Source organism: Cetorhinus maximus, chromosome 3 (assembly GCF_964194155.1).
Source record: "Cetorhinus maximus chromosome 3, sCetMax3.hap1.1, whole genome shotgun sequence".
Lineage (NCBI taxonomy): Eukaryota > Metazoa > Chordata > Chondrichthyes > Lamniformes > Cetorhinidae > Cetorhinus > Cetorhinus maximus.
In genome coordinates, this window is record NC_135881.1 from 158,248,620 (window position 1) to 158,266,395 (window position 17,776).

The window sequence follows — 17,776 nt, forward strand, 5'->3', positions numbered from 1 at the left end:
TTCGTCCACTCTGTGAGACGTTTGACTACCCAATCATGACACTGAACCGCCTCCCCCCACCCCCCCCACCCCACCCCACCCCCACTAGTGAACCTGACTCCTCGCTAGGACTGTGACTCTTCCCTCCACCATCCAGCAATCTCAATTTGACCCACAGGACACCAATGTTGATATTACCAACCCCGTCCTTTAGGACCCTCATTCACCTCACCTACACTAATCGCCCACCCCATTACTATCATACCAAGGATGCTAGGCCCTTCCCTTCTCCACACCTCCATGCAACCTAATCCCATTCCCTGTCCTCCCTTGCATACCCCCATACGTCCAAACCCCAACCTTTCAATGCCCAATGCCAATTTGCTTTTGCTGGTCCAGAGCCTGCAGCAAAATATCCTTTCCACTGTGGCCTTCCCTCATGCTGCAGAGTTCAAGAAAGAAAACTGCTGACCTCAAATACAAGAGCACAAAGCTGAACGTTGCGCTCCACCTGTAAATGATAATGAACCGGGTGCACAAGATTCTCGTGTGCAGCTAACTTAATCTTGAAAGTAAGACATAATTAAAAAAAATCAATGAGTATTCAGAGCATGTAGATTTATTACAGGCAGGAACCCCGCCATAGGACCTGTGAGGCCCACCACGCCACAAACACACCACTGACTTAACCTCTGCATCTCAACCCAATGTCAGGAAATTGAAATTTTAGCTCCTGCCTAACTAAGTTCACATTTCCACCACATATCTTGTTCTTGCAGACTCCATAAAATTCCTGCTCCCAATCTTCCTCCTGCTCAGAAACATCTGAAGAGGACCGGAGCTCATTGCATTGTCCTTACTACAGGTTCAAACCTTGCTGCTATGTAATGTGCAAAGAGCAGCACACCATCACCATCCTGGACATCTTGGCTGGTGTGTATTGGAAATCCAACTAGGCATCTGTAGCAACTTCAGAGCATGCCAATAGCTTCGTAGTCATATGTAATTTGTTGTAGTGATGTTGGGCGTCATTTGTTGGGTATCTGAGTGATGTCAACAGTCAAGCTTGAAGTATCCTTTGCCTTCCCTTAAGTCTGTCTGCAGGTCCAAAGACATCAGGGAGCAAGATGAAAGCATCATGGTAGCTCCCCAGAAATATTGTGCTTACCAGCTTCAAATTTATGGAGTGGAAGTCTTAAGGTACACGTTATCTTTACAATGCAGAAGGAGACCATTCAGCCCATCGAGTCTGCACTGGCTTGCTGAAACACCTAGTCCCACTCTCCTGTCTTATCCTCATAACCTTGCACATTCTCTCCTATCAGGCAGCAATCCAATTCTCCTTTTGAATACCTCACTCAAACCTCCTCCATCACCCTTTCAGGCAGTTTGTTTCAGACTCCAACCACCCCCTGGGTGAAAAACTTTTTCCTCACATCACATTTACTCCTTTTGCCAAGTATTTTGAATCTGTGTCCTCTAGTTCTTAATGCTCTCTTGAGTGGGAACAGTTTCTCACTATTTACCCTGTCCATACTCTTCAGGATCTTGAATACCTCTATCAAGTCTCCTCTCAGCCTTCTTTACTCCAAGGAAAAGAGTCCCAGCCTTTCCAATCTATCGTTATTGCTACAGTTCTTTATCCCTGGAATCATTCTTGTGAATCTCCTCTGTACTCTCTCCAATGCCTTCACAACCTTCTTCAAGTATGGCACCCAGAACTGGACGCAGTACTCCAGATGAGGCCTAACTAGTGTCTTATACAAGTTATACAAGACCTCCATACTCTTGTACTCAATGCCCCTATTAATAGAGCCTAAGATCCTTTCTCTGCCATCTTCAATGACCTATGTAAGTATACATCAAGCTCCCTCTGTTCCTGCACCTCCTTTAGAGGCTGTCTATTTTATACTGTATCACTATAGTTTTCCTGCCAAAATGAATCACCTCACACTTCTCTGCATTGAACTTCATCTGCCACTTGTCTGCCAAATCCACCAACATATCTATGTCTTTTTGAAGTTCAAGACTATCCTCATCACAGTTGACAATATTTCCAATCTTCGTATCATCTGCAAATTTTGAAATCATGCCCTGCACACCACAGTCTAGGTCATTAATATACATCAGGAAGAGCAAGGGTCCCAGCACTGACCCCTGGGTAACTCCACTACAAACCTTCTGCCAATCTTAAAAACAACCATTTATCACTACTTTCTGTTTCCTGTCACTCAGCCAATTTCTTATCCAAGTGCCTACTTTCCCTTTTATCCCATGACCTAGAATTTTGCTCACAAGCCTGTTGTGTGGCACTGTATCAAATGCCTTTTGAAAATCCACATCAACAGCGTTTCCCTTATCAACCTTCTCTGCTACCTCCTCAAAAGACTCCAGCAAGTTAGTTAAACATGATTTTCCCTTAATGAATGCGTGCTGGCTTTCCCTATTTATCTGGCACTTGTCTAAGTGACTATTGATTTTATCCCGTACTATAGTTTCCAGAAGTTTCCCTACCATTGAGGTCAAACTGACTGGCCTGTAGTTGCCAGCTTTATCCTTGCAGCCCTTTTTGAACAAGAGTGTAATATTCGCAATTCTCCAGTCCTCTGGCACCTTCCCTGTGTCTAAGGAAGACTAAAAGATTGCCTCTGCAATTTCCACTCTCTCTTCCCTCAGTACCCTTGGATGCATCTCATTTGATCCTGGTACCTTATCTATTTTAAGCAAAGATAGCCTTTCCAACACCTCCTTTGTCTCCATTGTGAGTTCTTCTAATGTACCAGTTATCTCCTTTCACCTCAGCGAAGGTAGGATCCACTTCCTTTGTAAAGACAGATGCAAAGTAACTCGTTCAACACCCGCGCTATTTCTCCAGCCTCCATATGCAAGTCCGTTTTTTGTCCCTAATCAGCCCTACTCTTTCTTTTACCACCCTTTTACTATTTACATGCTTATAGAAGACCTTGGAATTCTTTTTTATGTTAGTTGCCAGCCTTATTTCCTTCTCTCTCCTTGCTATTATTAGTTTCTTCACTTCCCCTCTGTATTGAGCCTGATTCTCCATTGTATTTTCTACCTGACATCTATCGTATGCACATTTTTCATCCTTTTCATTTTTACCTCTATCGCTCTGGTCACCTAGGGCACTCTGGATTTATTTGTCCTACCTTTCCCCTTCGAGGGAATATGCCTTGGCATTGCCTGCAATACTTGTTCGGCCACCATCTTTTCTGCCAACTTTTGATTCCATCTCACTTGACTCAGATGCATTCTCATCCCATCGAAGTTGGCTTTCCCCCAATTAATTATCCCTACTCTGGATTGTTCCCTGTCCTTTTCCATGATTAACCTAAACCTTATGATACAATGGTCACTGTCCCTTACAGGCTCTCTCACTGATATTTGATCCACTTGGGCCAAAACATTCCCCAGAACCTGGTCCAAAAGTGCATGTCCTCTTGTTGGACCGGAAACATACTGCTGCAGAAAGTTATCTTGAACACATTCCAGGAACTCTTGCCCCTCTTGTCCCTTTGTACTATTCCTTTCCCAGTCTATATTGGGATAATTGAAGTTCCCTATTATGATTACTCTATAATTCTTGCACATCTCTAATTTCTTTGCAAATTTGTTTCTCCACATCCCTTCCACGAGTTGGTGGTCTATACACTACACCAATCAATGTTATTGCACCCTTTTCATTTCTTACTTTTACCCACAGAGATTCCGTCCTTGACCTCTCTGGGACATCCTCTCTTTCTCCAGTACTGTAATGCCATCTTTAATCAATATTGCCACTCCACCATCCCCCCACCCTTTTCTTTCTTTCCTGTCTCTCCTAAACGCCTTGTACCCAGGAATATTTAACATCTTTTGAGCCAGGTCTCTGTTATAGCAATATCATAATTCCATTTGTCAACCTGTGCCTGCAGTTTGCCAATCTTATTAACCACACTTTGTGCATTCACATACATGCACATTAGCCCTGATTTAGGCTTTTTCACTTTCCCCCTTATTCTGGCCCCATCGAATGCCTACTCTAATTCTATCAAACTCTCCAAGTATTCTGGCTACCTTGATACTACCCTCTGATATATCCTCATTATCAGTTGATACTTCACTACTTCCCATTGCCAGTTTTTCTCCTCTACATTCTGAATTTCCCTTCAGGTTCCCACCCCCCTGCCAATATAGTTTAAACCCTCCCCAACAGCACCAGCAAACCTCCTCACGAGGACATTCATCCCAGTCCTGTTAATGTTAATTCCCTCCTTCTTGTACAGGTCCCACCTGCCCCAGAAATCGAAAGTCCCCCTTCTACTCCATTTCTCCAGTCATGTGTTGAACTGCTTAATCTTCCTATTCTTATGCTCACTAGTATGTGGCACTGGGAGTAATCCTGAGATTACTGCTCTTGAGGTCCTGCTTTTTAATTTCCTTCTAACTCCCTAAAATCTGCTTTCAGGACCTCATCCCTTTTTCTACCTTTGTCATTGGTCCCAACGTGAACCACAACCTCTGGGTGTTCACCCTCCCCCAAAAGAATGTCCTGCAGCCACTCTGTGACATTCTTGACCTGGCACCAGGGAGGCAACATACCATCCCGGATTCACATCAATGCCACAGAAACACCTGTCTGCTCCCTTATGGAATCCCCTACTACTATAGCATTTCCACACTTCCTCCTCCCCTTCTGTGCAGTTAAGCCACCTGTGGTGCCATGAACTTGGCTCTTTATATAGTCCTCTGAGGAACCATCTCGCTTACCAGTATCCAAAATGGAAAATTTCTAGCTGATCTGGGGTCCCCAGATTGCCATGTGTGTACAGCCAATAGCATTCCACATCTGTGGGAAGCACAAAGACAAACCCAAATGCATGCCAATTCTGACTGGCATTATTGCAGGCAAAATTCACATAATTGCCTGCCCTGACGAACAACACATCAACCTGTATGATGTACTTGTGGGCCACTGACTGGGAGATCCTGGATATGGATCCAGCAGAGCCCTGGAAAAATCTGGAGGCTAAAAAGTTGGGGGCACTGGTGACTTTGATGGTCACTGAAAATGGGCAGCAGCAGACCACCTAGCAATCTGCAGATGTCTGCAACCACCTGACACAACAACCTGAGCCTCCTGAAATGTTCTAGCATTTCAAGGATATTCAATTTTTGCTTGTTCACAATGTCACCTCCTGCAAGCTACATCCCTCTTCTGCTTTAAGATGACTAGATTGAGTGCAGATAAGCTGACTAGATAGATTGACTGTTGCATTGTTGGAGGTGTTATCTTTAGAATGAGACGTTAAACCAATCCTCACAGGTGGATTGAAAATATCCATGGCATGATGCAAAGAATTACTGAAGAATATTCTCTGTCCTGTTAATATTTATTCTTCAAAAGAAAACCACTAAAACTGAACATCTAGCCATTTATCCCAATGCTGTTTGTGGGACCTTGTTGTTTGAAAAAAATGACTGTCATATTCCTCTACAAGAGTGACTTCAAAACTACTTACTACTGTGAAATGCTTTGGGACATCCTTTCGTTGTCCTGGATTAACATGGAAGATAAACATTTGCTGAATGAAGTGCTTGTCAAACCAATGCAATATTTATAGTGTTATTTTGGGCACTTCACCATTGGTGGCCAAACCTTCAAGAACAAGAACAAAAAAATAGGAGCAGGAGTAGACCATTTGACCCGTCAAGCCTGGTCTGCCATTTAATATGATCATGCACGATTTAGGGCTTCAATTCCAAATTCCTGCCTGCTCCCTTAAATCCCTTAATTCCCTGTGAGACCAGCCTCAAATATTTTCAACAATGGAGCATCCAAAGAACTCTGGAATAGAGAATTCCAAAAATTCACAACCCTTTGAGTGAAGTAACTTTTCCTCATCTCAGTTCTAAATGATTGCCCCCTTATCCTGAGACTTTGTTGCCTCGGCCCCAAGCTCTGAAGTTCCCTTCCTAAACCTCTCTGCCTCTCTAACTTTGTTTCGCTCTCTAACGCATTCCTTAAAACTTACCACTTTGACCAAGCTTTTGGTCATCTAACCTAACAGGTCCTTATGTAGCTGTGTCATATTTTGTTTCACAATGCGCCTGAGAAGTGCCTTAGAATGTTTTATTACATTGAAGGCGCTATATAAGTTATCAGCGACATAATGAAGCATAAATTGGTGACATTGCGATTTAAAAACAAATTGGTGCATCTAGGAACCAATAGTTAAGGAAAAGAATCGGGCAACTTACTATATTACCTGGGCTTACCATATCACCCAAGAGAATGAGGATAGAGGTATCAAACTTGGGGAGAGAGACTGAGGTTCTTGAGCAAATTGATATAGGGAGAGACATGGTATTGGAGGTGTTGGCAGGCTTAAAAGTTGGCAAATCTCCAGATCTGGATGATGTGTCCCAGACTGCTAAGGGAGGCAAGGGAGGAGATCGCACAGGCTCTGACCCAAATTTTTAATTCCTCTCTGGCCACGGGGGAGGTGCCAGAGGACTGGAGAACAGCTAATGTGGTTCCGCTATTTAAGAAGGGATGTAGAAATAAGCCAGGGAACTACAGGCCAGCGAGTCTCACGTCAGTGATAGGGAAACTATTGGAGAAAATTCTGAAGGAGAGAATCTATCTCCACTTGGAGAAGCAAGGTTTGATCAGGGATGGTCAGCATGGCTTTGTCAGAGGCAGGTCATGCCTAACAAATTTGATTGAATTTTTTGAGGAGGTGTGTAGATGAGAGTAGTGCAGTTGATGTACTTTATATGGATTTCAGCAAAGCCTTTGACAAGGTCCCACATGGGAGACTTATAAAGGCGCCAAATGCACATGGGATACAGGGTAATTTGATGAGGTGGATTCAAAATTGGCTTAATTATGGGATACAGAGGGTGATGACAGAAGGATGCTTTAGTGACTGGAAGCCAGTGTCCAGTGGCGTACCACAGGGATCTGTGCTGGTCCCCCATTATTCGTCATTTATATAAACAACATAAATGACTATGTGGGGGGTAGGATTAGTAAGTTTGCGGATGACACAAAGATTGGCTGGGTGGTTAACAGTGAGGTTGAGTGTCTTGGGCTACAGGAAGATATAGACAGGATGGTCAAATGGGCAGATAGAATTTAACCCTGAAAAGTGTGAGGTGATACATTTTGGAAGGAGTAATTTGACAAGGAAGTATTCAATGAATGGTATGACACTAGGAAGTCTTGACGAACAAAGGGACCTTGGCGTGTGTGTCCATAGATCTCTGAAGGCAGAGGGGCATGTAAGTGGGGTGGTGAAAAAGGCATACGGGACACTTGGCTTTATCAATCGAGGCATAGATTACAAAAGTAGGGAGATCATGTTGGAGTTGTACAGAACCTTAGTGAGGCCACAGCTGGAGTACTGTGTGCAGTTCGGGTCACCACATTATAGGAAGGATGTGATTGCACTGGAGGGGGTGCAGAGGAGATTTACTAGGATGTTTCCTGGAATTAAACATTGAAGTTATGAAGAGGGGTTGGATAGACTTGGGTTGTTTTCGTTGGAACAGAGAAGACGGAGAGGCGACCTGATCGAGTTGGACAAGATTATGAGGGGCATGGACAGGGTGGATAGGGAACAGCTGTTCCCCTTAGTTGAAGGGTCAGTCACGAGGGGACATAAGTTCAAGGTGAGGGGCAGGAGGTTTCGGGGGGATGTGAGGAAAAACTTTTTACCCAGAGGGTGGTGATGGTCTGGAATGCGCTGCCTGGGGTGGTGGATTTAAGAGAAACTAATTTAAGGGCCACCTAATCATAGATATTAAGGAGGAATGTGTTAGCAATTACCGGTGTCTCTCATTGGACCTGGGTTTATATCTTTCACAATTAAAAATTGCTGGATTGAGACAGCCATTTCCCTCCAGAATGCTGATTGATGCTGGGGAAATCTCCAGTATCTTAGCCTCATGACCATACTCTTGAAGTTCGAGCCAAAAACAAAAATACCTGGAAAAACTCAGCAGGTCTGGCAGCATCTGTGGAGAGGAACACAGTTAACGTTTCGAGTCCGAATGACCCTTCAACAGAAGTTCTGTTGAAGGGTCATTTGGACTCGAAACATTAAATGTGTTCCTCTCCGCAGATGCTGCCAGACCAGCTGAGTTTTTCCAGGTATTTTTGTTTTTGTTTTGGATTTCCAGCATCCGCAGTTTTTTGCTTTTATTTTGAAGTTCGAGATTTGTGTCAATGCAAGAATTACAGCTTGATGACAACACAAGACTGCTTCAGTGACTTAAAACTTCTGGGAATTATTCCAGCTTTCAGAATTGTCACTAAGAATAACAAGTAAGGATCTGGACACATTTCACATAGCTGGAAGTAGTAAAAAAAAATGTTTATTAGTCTGGAGAAATATTTTAAATAACAGTCTGAAACTTAGCATAATGACTACAACAAGGCATCATAGTAGGTGCGTGAGGCACACATTGTTTGGTTAAGGCAAGAACATTTAAATGTATTTTTGAACCAAACCCTGTACAAATGGCAAACAGGTGAGTTATTCTGCTTTAAACTGAGTGGGTGTGGGTGCGGGGGAGTCCTGTGGGAGGGTTGGTGTGGGTCTGTACAATAGTTACCTAGAAGTTAGAACAGGTTTTAATTCTTCTAACCTCTTCTGGGTAACTATTGGCATAACCCAGTCGGAACTATCTGAAGTTTGTAATTTAAGTCGCAATTTCGGATGGGTCCCAGTAAAGGGCAATTGCCCATGGGAAGTTTGCACTTTCAGGCAATTACCTGGGAACTTCCGAAGAGGATTCCCCAGGGCATCTTGGGGTATTCCCCCAATTTGACACTGGGGGGCTCAGCAGTTACAGTCCAATATCTCACTGACCTACACATGTCCACTTTACAAATATAAAACTATAAAATGGGTAACCTGATCATCCATAGACAACACCTGGCTATATATTATAGTCACACAACAGGGAAGGGTTTCTTTCAAGCTGTTTTTTTAAAAAAATTTCTTCCTTCTCTCTTTTGTCTCAGCAGCCATTTTTCTCTTGCATAGAATTTGCTTCCCTCTCTTCTTCGGGTGTTCATCTCCATCCAAGGGAGCCACTTTTATTTTATTTTCCTTTTCTTTACAATGTTTATTGATAGCTGCACCCTCTGCAACAGAACAAATGTAGGAAAATAATTAGAAACACTAGGCAAATAGCCTTAAAATACCAAATAATATTCAGTTACAGTATGAGGCTAGTTCCCCACATTTGGAATGTTAATATCATTTATGGTAGGTTTTTCTTTTAATGCTGGAATTGTAGGTTTGTTATTTTGGTGATCATATATTTATGGAAATACAGATTACAATAAACAAATTAATACTTTCAGTTTTTAAAGTAGATATTGAAACGGTCGAGGAACCGCTGAAGTGGTGTTTGCAATTAGATAGCACCAGGTGAAATGCGAAGGACAGAACATAGATCACTGTTGACCTGACCAAGGCCTTTGACACAGTCAGTCATGAGGGCCTTTGGAAGGAAATGGAGAAATTTGGTTGCCCTGAGAAATTCATCACAATGGTTCGATAGTTCCATGACGGCATGCTCGCATGTCACAGAATCATAGAGGTCTACAGCACAGAAAAAGGCCCTTTGGCCCATCGAGTCTGCGGCGGTTGAACGAGTACCTAACTATTCTAATCCCATTTTCCAGCACTGGACCCATAGCCTTGTATGCCATGGCATCGCAAGTGCACATCCAAATACTTCTTAAATGTTATGAGGGTTTCTGCCTCTACCACCCTTTCAGGCAGTGAGTTCCAGATTCCCACCACCCTCTAGGTGAAAAGATTCTTCTTCACATTCCCTTTACCTTCTGCCCCTTACCTTAAATCTATGCCCCCTGGTTATTGATCCCTCCACCAAAGGGAAAAGTTCCTTCCTGTCTACATTATCTATGCCCCTCATAATTTTATACACCTCAATCATATCCCCCCTCAATCTCCTCTGCTCCAGGGAAAATAACCCCAGTCTATCCAATCTCTCCTCCTAACTAAAACTCTTCAGCCCAGGCAATATCCTGGTAAATCTCCTCCGCATTCTCTCTAGTGGAATCACATCCTTCCTATAATGCAGATTCCAGAACTGCACGCAATACCCGAGCTGTGGCCTAACGAGCGTTTTATACAGTTCCAGCATAACTCTTATATTCTATGCCTTGGTTAATAAAGGCAAGCATCCATATGCCTTCTTAACCACCTTATTTACCTGTCCCGCTACCTTAAGGGACCGGTGGACATGCACACCTCTGATCCTTGGTACTTTCCAGGGTCCTACCATTCATTGTGTATTCCCGTGCCTTGTTTGTCCTGCCTAAGTGCATCACCTCACACTTATCCAGATTAAATTCCATTTGCCACTGATTAGCCCATCTGACCAGCCCATCTATATCCTCCTGTAATCTAAGGCTATCCTCCTCACTATTTACCACCCCACCAATTTTCGTGTCGGCCGCGAACTTACTGATCAACCCTCCTACATTCAAGTCTAAATCGTTTATATATACCACAAACAGCAAGGGGTCCAACACTGATCCCTGTGGAACCCCACTGGTCATAGGCATCCAGTCACAAAAACACTCCTCGACCATCACCCTCTGCTTCCTGCCACTTGGCCAATTCTGGATCCAATTTGCCAAATTGCCTTGGATCCCATGGGCTCTTACCTTTATTATCAGTCTTCCATGCGGGAGTTTATCAAAAGCCTTGCTAAAGTCCAAGTAGACTATGTCAAATGCATTGCCCTCATCTACACACCTCTTCGAAAAATTCAATAAAATTGATCAGACATGACCTCCCCTTAACAAAACCATGCTGACTGTCCATGATTATTCCCTGCCTCTCCAAGTGTAGATTAATTCTGTCCCTCAGAATTGCTTCCACTAGCTTCCCCACCACTGAGGTTAGACTGACTGGCCTGTAGTTCCCTGGTTTATCCCTTCCTCCCTTCTTGAATAACGGTACCAAATTGGCTGTCCTCCAGTCCTCTGGCACCTCTCCTGCGGCCAGGGAAGTATTGAAAATTATTGCCAGCGCCCCTGCTAAGTCCTCCCTTGCCTCACTCAACAGCTTGGGATACATTTCATCCGGGCCTAAAGATTCATCCACTTCGAACCTCCTCCCTTTCCATGCTAATTTCTTTAATTATATCACAGTCCTTCTGCTTGATTTCCATACCCATGTCGTCCCTCTCACTTGTGAACACCAACGCAAAGTATTCATTTAGAACCTACCGGAGTCTTCCGGCTCCACACACAAATTACCACTATGGTCCTTAATGGGCCCTACTCTTTCCCTAGTTATCCTCTTACCCTTAATGTACTTGTAAAATAACTTTGGACTTTCCTTTATTTTACCTGCCAATGTTTTCTCATGCCCCCTTTTTGCTCTTCTGATTTCCTTTTTAAGTTTCCCCTACACATTCCATACTCCTCTAGGGCTTCCACTGTTTTGAGTCCTCGGTAGCTGCCATAAGCCTCCCCTTTTCTCTTTATCCAATCCTGTATATTCCCCGACATCCAGGGTTCCCTGGATTTGTTGGTCCCACCCTTTTTCTTTACTGAAACATGTTGGCCCTGTAGTCTCCCTATTTCTTTCTTGAATGAGTCCCACTGATCTGACGCAGATTTACCTAAAAGTAGCTGCTCCCAGTCCACTCTGGCCAAATCGTATCTGATCTTATTAAAATCGGCCTTCCCCCAATTTAGAACTCTTGACTTCTGGCCCATCCTTGTCCTTTTCCATAACAACCTTGTCCTTTTCCATAACAACCTTGACCTTTTCCATAACAATCTTGAATCTTATGGAGTTATGATCACTATCTGCAAAATTCTCCCCCACTGAGACCTCTACCACTTGCCCGGCTTCATTCCCTAAAATTAAGTCCAGGACCTTGTGTCTCTTGTAGGACCTTCTATGTACTGGCTTAAAAAGCTCTCCTGGATGTGTGTCCTGGATGATAATGAGTCATCTGGCCCATTCCCAGTCACTAATGGAGTTAAACAGGGCTGTGTGCTCATGTCAACCCTCAGCATGTTTTTCTCCACCATGGTCTCTGATGCCTCCCGTGATGGTGATCCTGGCACTGATATCAGATATCACATAGATGGGAAGCTGCTCAAACTGGATGGACCACTGGAAACAACATGATACACCCTGTAAAGTTCTCCTTACTAACATCTGTTCACAGGCAATAGTCAAGCAATAGCCTGACATAGTCATACTCAAAAAATCATACCTTACAGTCAATGTTCCAGAGCCTCCATCACCACCCCTGGGTATGTTCTGTCTTACTGGCGGCAGCACAGTGGTATACAATCAGAAGGGAGTTTCCCTGGAAGTGCTCAACATTGACTCAGGACCCCTTGAAGTCTCATAGCATCATATCAAACATGGGCAAGAAAACCTACCTACCACCCTCCCTCAGCTGATGAGTCAGTACTCCTCCATTCCGAACTGCACTTGGAGGAAGCATGAAGGGTGTCAAGGGCACAGAATGTACTCCAGGTTGGGGATTTGCATGTCCATCACCAAGAGAGGCTCAGTAGCACCACTACTGACCAAGCCTGCAGAGTCCTGAAGACACATCTGCCAGACTGTGTCTGCAATAGGTGGTGAGGGAACCAACAAGGGGGAAAAATCTACCTGTTGTAGATGCACCTGTCCATAATAGTATAGGTAGGAGTGACCACTGAGGAGTCCTTGTGAAGATAAGTACCGTCTTCACACTGAGCATACCATCCATTTTGTTTTAACATCGTGAGAAATGGAATAGATTCAGAACAGATCTAGCAGCTCAAAACTGGGCATCTGTGAGGCACTGTGGGCCATCAGAACTGTATTCAACAACAATCTATAAACTTGTAGCCCAGCATATTCTTCACTATATCATTACTATCCAGCTAAGGGATCAACCCTGGTTCAATGAAGAGTGAGAGGAGCATGCCAGGAGCAGCATACTGAAAAATAAGGTGTCAACCTGGTGAAGCTAAAACACAGGACTACTTGCATGCCAAACAGCAGAAGCAGCATGCAATAGAGAGCTAAGCAACTCCAAAATGAGGATCAGGAAGGAAGGGCCCAAGAGTAATTGATTTAAAAGGTTTAATTTAAAGGGAATAGTCATGGCAGGAGAGCTCAAAGCCATGTTGTGCGCCTCGTGCTCCATGTGGGAAGCCGGTAACATTTCCAGTGCCCGGGGCCCGCAAGTGTGCAGGAAGTGTGTCCAGCTGCAGCTCCTGGAAGCTCAGGTTTCAGAGCTGGAACGGTGGCTGGGGATACTGTGGAGATCTGCAAGTCTGAGAGCATCGCTGATAGCACGTTTAGAGAGGTGGTCACACTGCAGCTGAAGGGACTTGAGGAAGGAAGGGAATGGGTGACCACCAGGCAGTCCAAGAGAAACAGGCAGGTAGTTCAGGAGTCCCCTGGGGTCCCGCTCACAAATCAGTATTCCATTTTGCACTCCAGGGAGTGCAGACAGAGCCAAGCTTCTGGCACCACAAGCAGCCTGTCTGTACAGGAGGGGAGGAAGAGCAGTAGTAATGGAGGATTCTATAGTCAGAGGAACAGAAAGGCGCTACTTTGGCCGTCAACGTGACTCCAGAATGGTGTGTTGCCTCCCTGGTGCCAGGGTCCAGGATGTCACTGAACGGCTACAGGGCATCCTGAAGGGGGAAGATGATAAGGCAGAGGTCATAGTGCATGTTGGTACCGATGACAGGTAGAAAGAGGGATGAGGTCTTGCACCAAGAATTCAGGGAGTTAGGCAGTAGATTAAAAAGGGTTGTAATCTCTGGATTACTCCCAGTGCCACGTGCTAGCGAGCTCAGAAATAGGAGAATAGCGCAGATGAATACATGACTTAAGAGTTGGTGCAGGAGGGAGGGTTTTACATTCCTGGATCACTAGGACTACTTCTGGAGAAGGTGGGACCTGTACAAGGACAGTCTACATCTGAACCAGAGCGGGACTAACATCCTTGCAGGCGGGTTTGCTAGTGCTGTTGGGAGGAGTTTAAACTAATTCGGCAGGGGGAGGGGACACAGAATGTTAGCAGAATAGGGGCACATCATAATACAGTAAGACAATCAAGACAAAGGGAGTACAGCTGCATTAAATTTCAAGGGAGTAAGGCAAGGCTGGATGGCTTCTACTTTAATGCCAGGAGTATTACAGGTAAAACGGATGAGTTAAGGGTGAGGATTGACACGAAGGAATTGTGATATAGTAGCCATCACTGAGACGTGGTTGAGGGTGGGGCAGGATTGGCAGCTCAAGATTCCGGGATATAGAATCTTCAGGCAAGACAGGGGAGGGGGTAAAAGAGGAGGAGGCATTGTATTATTAGTTAAGGAGACAGTTACTGCAGTAAGGAGAGATGATATCTTGGAGGGGGCATCAAATGAAGCTTTGTGGGTAGAGCTTAGGAATAAAAAAGGGGCAGCCACATTGTTAAGTGTTTATTATAAGCCCCCAGATAGTCAGCGGGAAATTTAGGAACAAATATGTGCATAATTTGCGGAGGTGTGTAAAAACAATAATAGGGTAAATATGTTAGGTGATTTCAACTTTCTTAACATTAATTGGGATAGACATAGCCTGGATAGAGTGGATTTCTTGAAATGTGTACAGGAGAACTTTTTAGGTCAATATGAAGAGGGTCCAACAAGGGACGGCGCAGTGCTGGACCTAATTCTGGGGAATGAAGCCGGACAGGTGGCTGAGGTGATGATGGGGCAGCATTTTAGTGATAGCGACTACAACATGGTACAATTTAAGCTTGTTATGGACAAAGAAATAGACAAGTTGCAAAAAAATGTTTTGGATTTGGGGAGAGCAGATTTTAGTAAAATAAGGCAGGATCTGGCCAAGGTAGACTGGGAACAGCTACTTGTGGGGAAGTCTGCAGAGGAACAGTGCTGGGGGCGTTCAAAAAGGAAATGGGGAGGGAACAGGCTCAACATGTTCCCTCTAGAGTAATAGGAAGGAGTAACAAGCCCAGGGAACCATGGATGACCAGAGATATTCAGGATACGATGAGAAGGAAAATAGAGGCTTTTAGCAGGTACAAGGGAAGCAAATCAGTGGAGGCATTAGTGGAGTACAGAAAGTGCAGGGTGGAGCTTAAGAAAGCAATTAGGAGAGCAAAGACGGGATATGAGAAAGGGTAAAAGTAGGGAAAATCCCAAGATATTCTATAAGCATATCAATGGGAAGAGGATAACCAGGGAAAGAGTAGGGCCCATTAGGGACCAAGGAGGCAATCTATGGGTGGAGCCAGAGGACATTGGTAGAGTGTTCAACGAATACTTCACACCTGTCTTCACCCAAAAGAATGAGGATGAAGGTATGGAACTCGGGGAGAAAGACTGTGAGGTTCTTGAGCAAATTGATATGAGGTTCTTGTGCAAATTGATATAGGGAGTGACAAGGTATTGGAGGTGTTGGCAGGCTTAAAAGTAGACAAATCTCCAGGTCCAGATGATTTGTGTCCCAGGCTGCAGAAGGAGGCAAGGGAGGAGATCGCAGGGGCTCTGATCCAAACTTTTAATTCCTCTCTGGCCACGGGGGAGGTGCCAGAGGACTGGAGAACCGCTAATGTGGTTCCGCTATTTAATAAGGGTTGTATAGATAAGCCAGGGAACTACAGGCCAGCGAGTCTCATGTCAGTGGTAGGGAAACTATTGGAGAAAATTCGGAAGGAGAGAATCTATCTCCACTCGGAGAAGCAAGGTTTGATCAGGGATAGTCAGCATGGCTTTTTGTCAGAGGGAGGTCATGCCTAACAAATTTGATTGAATTTTTTGAGGAGGTGACCAGGTGTGTAGATGAGGGTAGTGCAGTTGATGTAGTTTATATGAATTTCAGCAAAGCTTTTGACAAGGTCCCACATGGGAGGCTTATAAAGAAGGCAAATGCACATGGGATACAGGGTAATTTGATGAGGTGGATTCAAAATTGGCTTAGTTGTAGGAGACAGAGGGTGATGACGAAAGGATGCTTTAGTGACTGGAAGCCAGTGTCCAATGGCGTACCACAGTGATCTGTGCTGGGTCCCCTATTATTCGTCATTTATATAAACGACATAGATGACTATGTGGGGGGTAGGATTAGTAAGTTTGTGGATGACACAAAGATTGGCTGGGTGGTTAACAGTGAGGTTGAATGTCTTGGGCTACAGGAAGATTTAGACGGGATGGTCAGATGGGCAGATAGGTGGCAGATGGAATTTAACCCTGAAAAGTGTGAGGTGATACACTTTGGAAGGAGTAATTCAATGAATGGCATGACACTAGGAAGTTCTGAGGAACAAAGGGACCTTGGCGTGTGTGTCCATAGATCTCTGAAGGCAGAGGGGCATGTAAGTGGGTTGGTGAAAAAGGCATACGGGACACTTGCCTTTATCAATCGAGGCATAGATTACAAAAGTAGGGAGGTCATGTTGGAGTTGTATAGAACCTTGGTGAGGCCACAGCTGGAGTACTTTGTGCAGTTCTGGTCGCTACATTATAGGAAAGATGTGATTGCACTGGAGGGGGTGCAGAGAAGATTCACCAGGATGTTGCCTGGGATGAAACATTTAAGTTATGAAGAGAGGTTGGATAGACTTGGGTTGTTTTCGTTGGAGCAGAGAAGACCGAGGGGCGACCTGATTGAGGCGTACAAGATTATGAGGGGCATGGACAGGGTTGATAGGGAACAGCTGTTCTCCTTAGTTGAAGGGTCAGTCATGAGGGGACATAAGTTCAAGGTGAGGAGCAGGAGGTTCAGGGGGGATGTGAGGAAAAACTTTTTTACCCAGAGGTGATGGTTTGGAATGCGCTGCCTGAGAGGGCAGTGGAGGCGGGTTGTCTCACATCCTTTAAAAAGTACCTGGATGAGCACTTGGCACGTCATAACATTCAAAGCTATGGGCCAAGTGCTGGTAAATGGGATTAGGTAGGTAGGTCAGGTGTTTCTTACATGTCGGTGCAGACCCGATGGGCCGATGGGGCTCTTCTGCACTGTGGTTCTGTGATTCTGTGAAAACCATTGGATCAGATCAAAGTTCTGCAGCCTTGCCACTCCCAGTTTTGAATGGTGTTTGACAGTTAAACAACTAACAGGAGGAGTTCTACAAATAGTCCCATCCTCAATGAAGGGGGAGCCCAGTACATCAGTGCAAAAGACAAGGCTGAAGCATTTTCAACTATATTCAGCCAGAAGTGCTGAGCAGATGATCCATCTCTGCTTCCTCCTGCTCTCAATCATCTGCAAAGTGTCATGAATGTGTAATTATATTATAGATTTTTGTAACAAGCGGTAATCTCCTTTTAAAAAATGGGCACAAAGGAGCTTTAAAAAACATGGCTCCCAAAAGTCACATAACTTCTCTGGTGGATTCAACTGCAATCAGCCAGAAGGAGGAAACAGACTGTACTTATCTCAAAAGACTTGAAAGTCAATGAGCCTCAAATAGAACACTGGGGTTTTCTAAAGGCGTGAAAACTCATGACTCCTCTGATACTGACTGGAAATTAACTTCTTTGCTTTGTGGAACAATGACTCATCTGAATGAACATATCAGCCATTCTTGCATTTTTGAACTGTGTAATAGAGGCTGTAAGAAGCCATTTTGTGTGGCAGACAATATCAGCACACAACTCTTAGCTGAACTAACCATGAGCCACACGGGAGAGCTGGGGTTTCCGGCCATTGGGAGTTAGAGTAAGGTATCCAGAAAAATTATCCCAAGTCTGCTGAAAAGAAATCAG

The 17,776-nt window shown here is 44.4% G+C and overlaps 1 protein-coding gene and 1 long non-coding RNA gene across 6 annotated transcripts in view; both read right to left on the minus strand.

The window, feature by feature from the left end:
- Window positions 1–582: 582 nt before the first annotated feature.
- On the minus strand, window positions 583–6,024 carry LOC144673474 (uncharacterized). Its single transcript, XR_013574316.1, has 2 exons — window positions 5,499–6,024; window positions 583–1,077 (listed from the first exon to the last, which is right to left on the minus strand). It is a non-coding gene; the product is annotated as an uncharacterized LOC144673474 (long non-coding RNA).
- A 2,315-nt stretch (window positions 6,025–8,339) lies between these two features.
- The window catches only part of pak1ip1 (PAK1 interacting protein 1), a 94,543-nt gene continuing 85,106 nt past the window's right edge, over window positions 8,340–17,776 (minus strand). For 4 of the 5 annotated variants that reach the window (XM_078539161.1, XM_078539163.1, XM_078539164.1 and 1 more), the window contains one exon: window positions 8,340–9,133. In XM_078539161.1, coding sequence (XP_078395287.1) covers window positions 8,976–9,133 — 158 coding nt within the window. In that variant the 3' untranslated portion in view covers window positions 8,340–8,975. The remainder of the gene's footprint in view (window positions 9,134–17,776) is intronic. The other variant, XM_078539162.1, reaches the window with a different exon arrangement.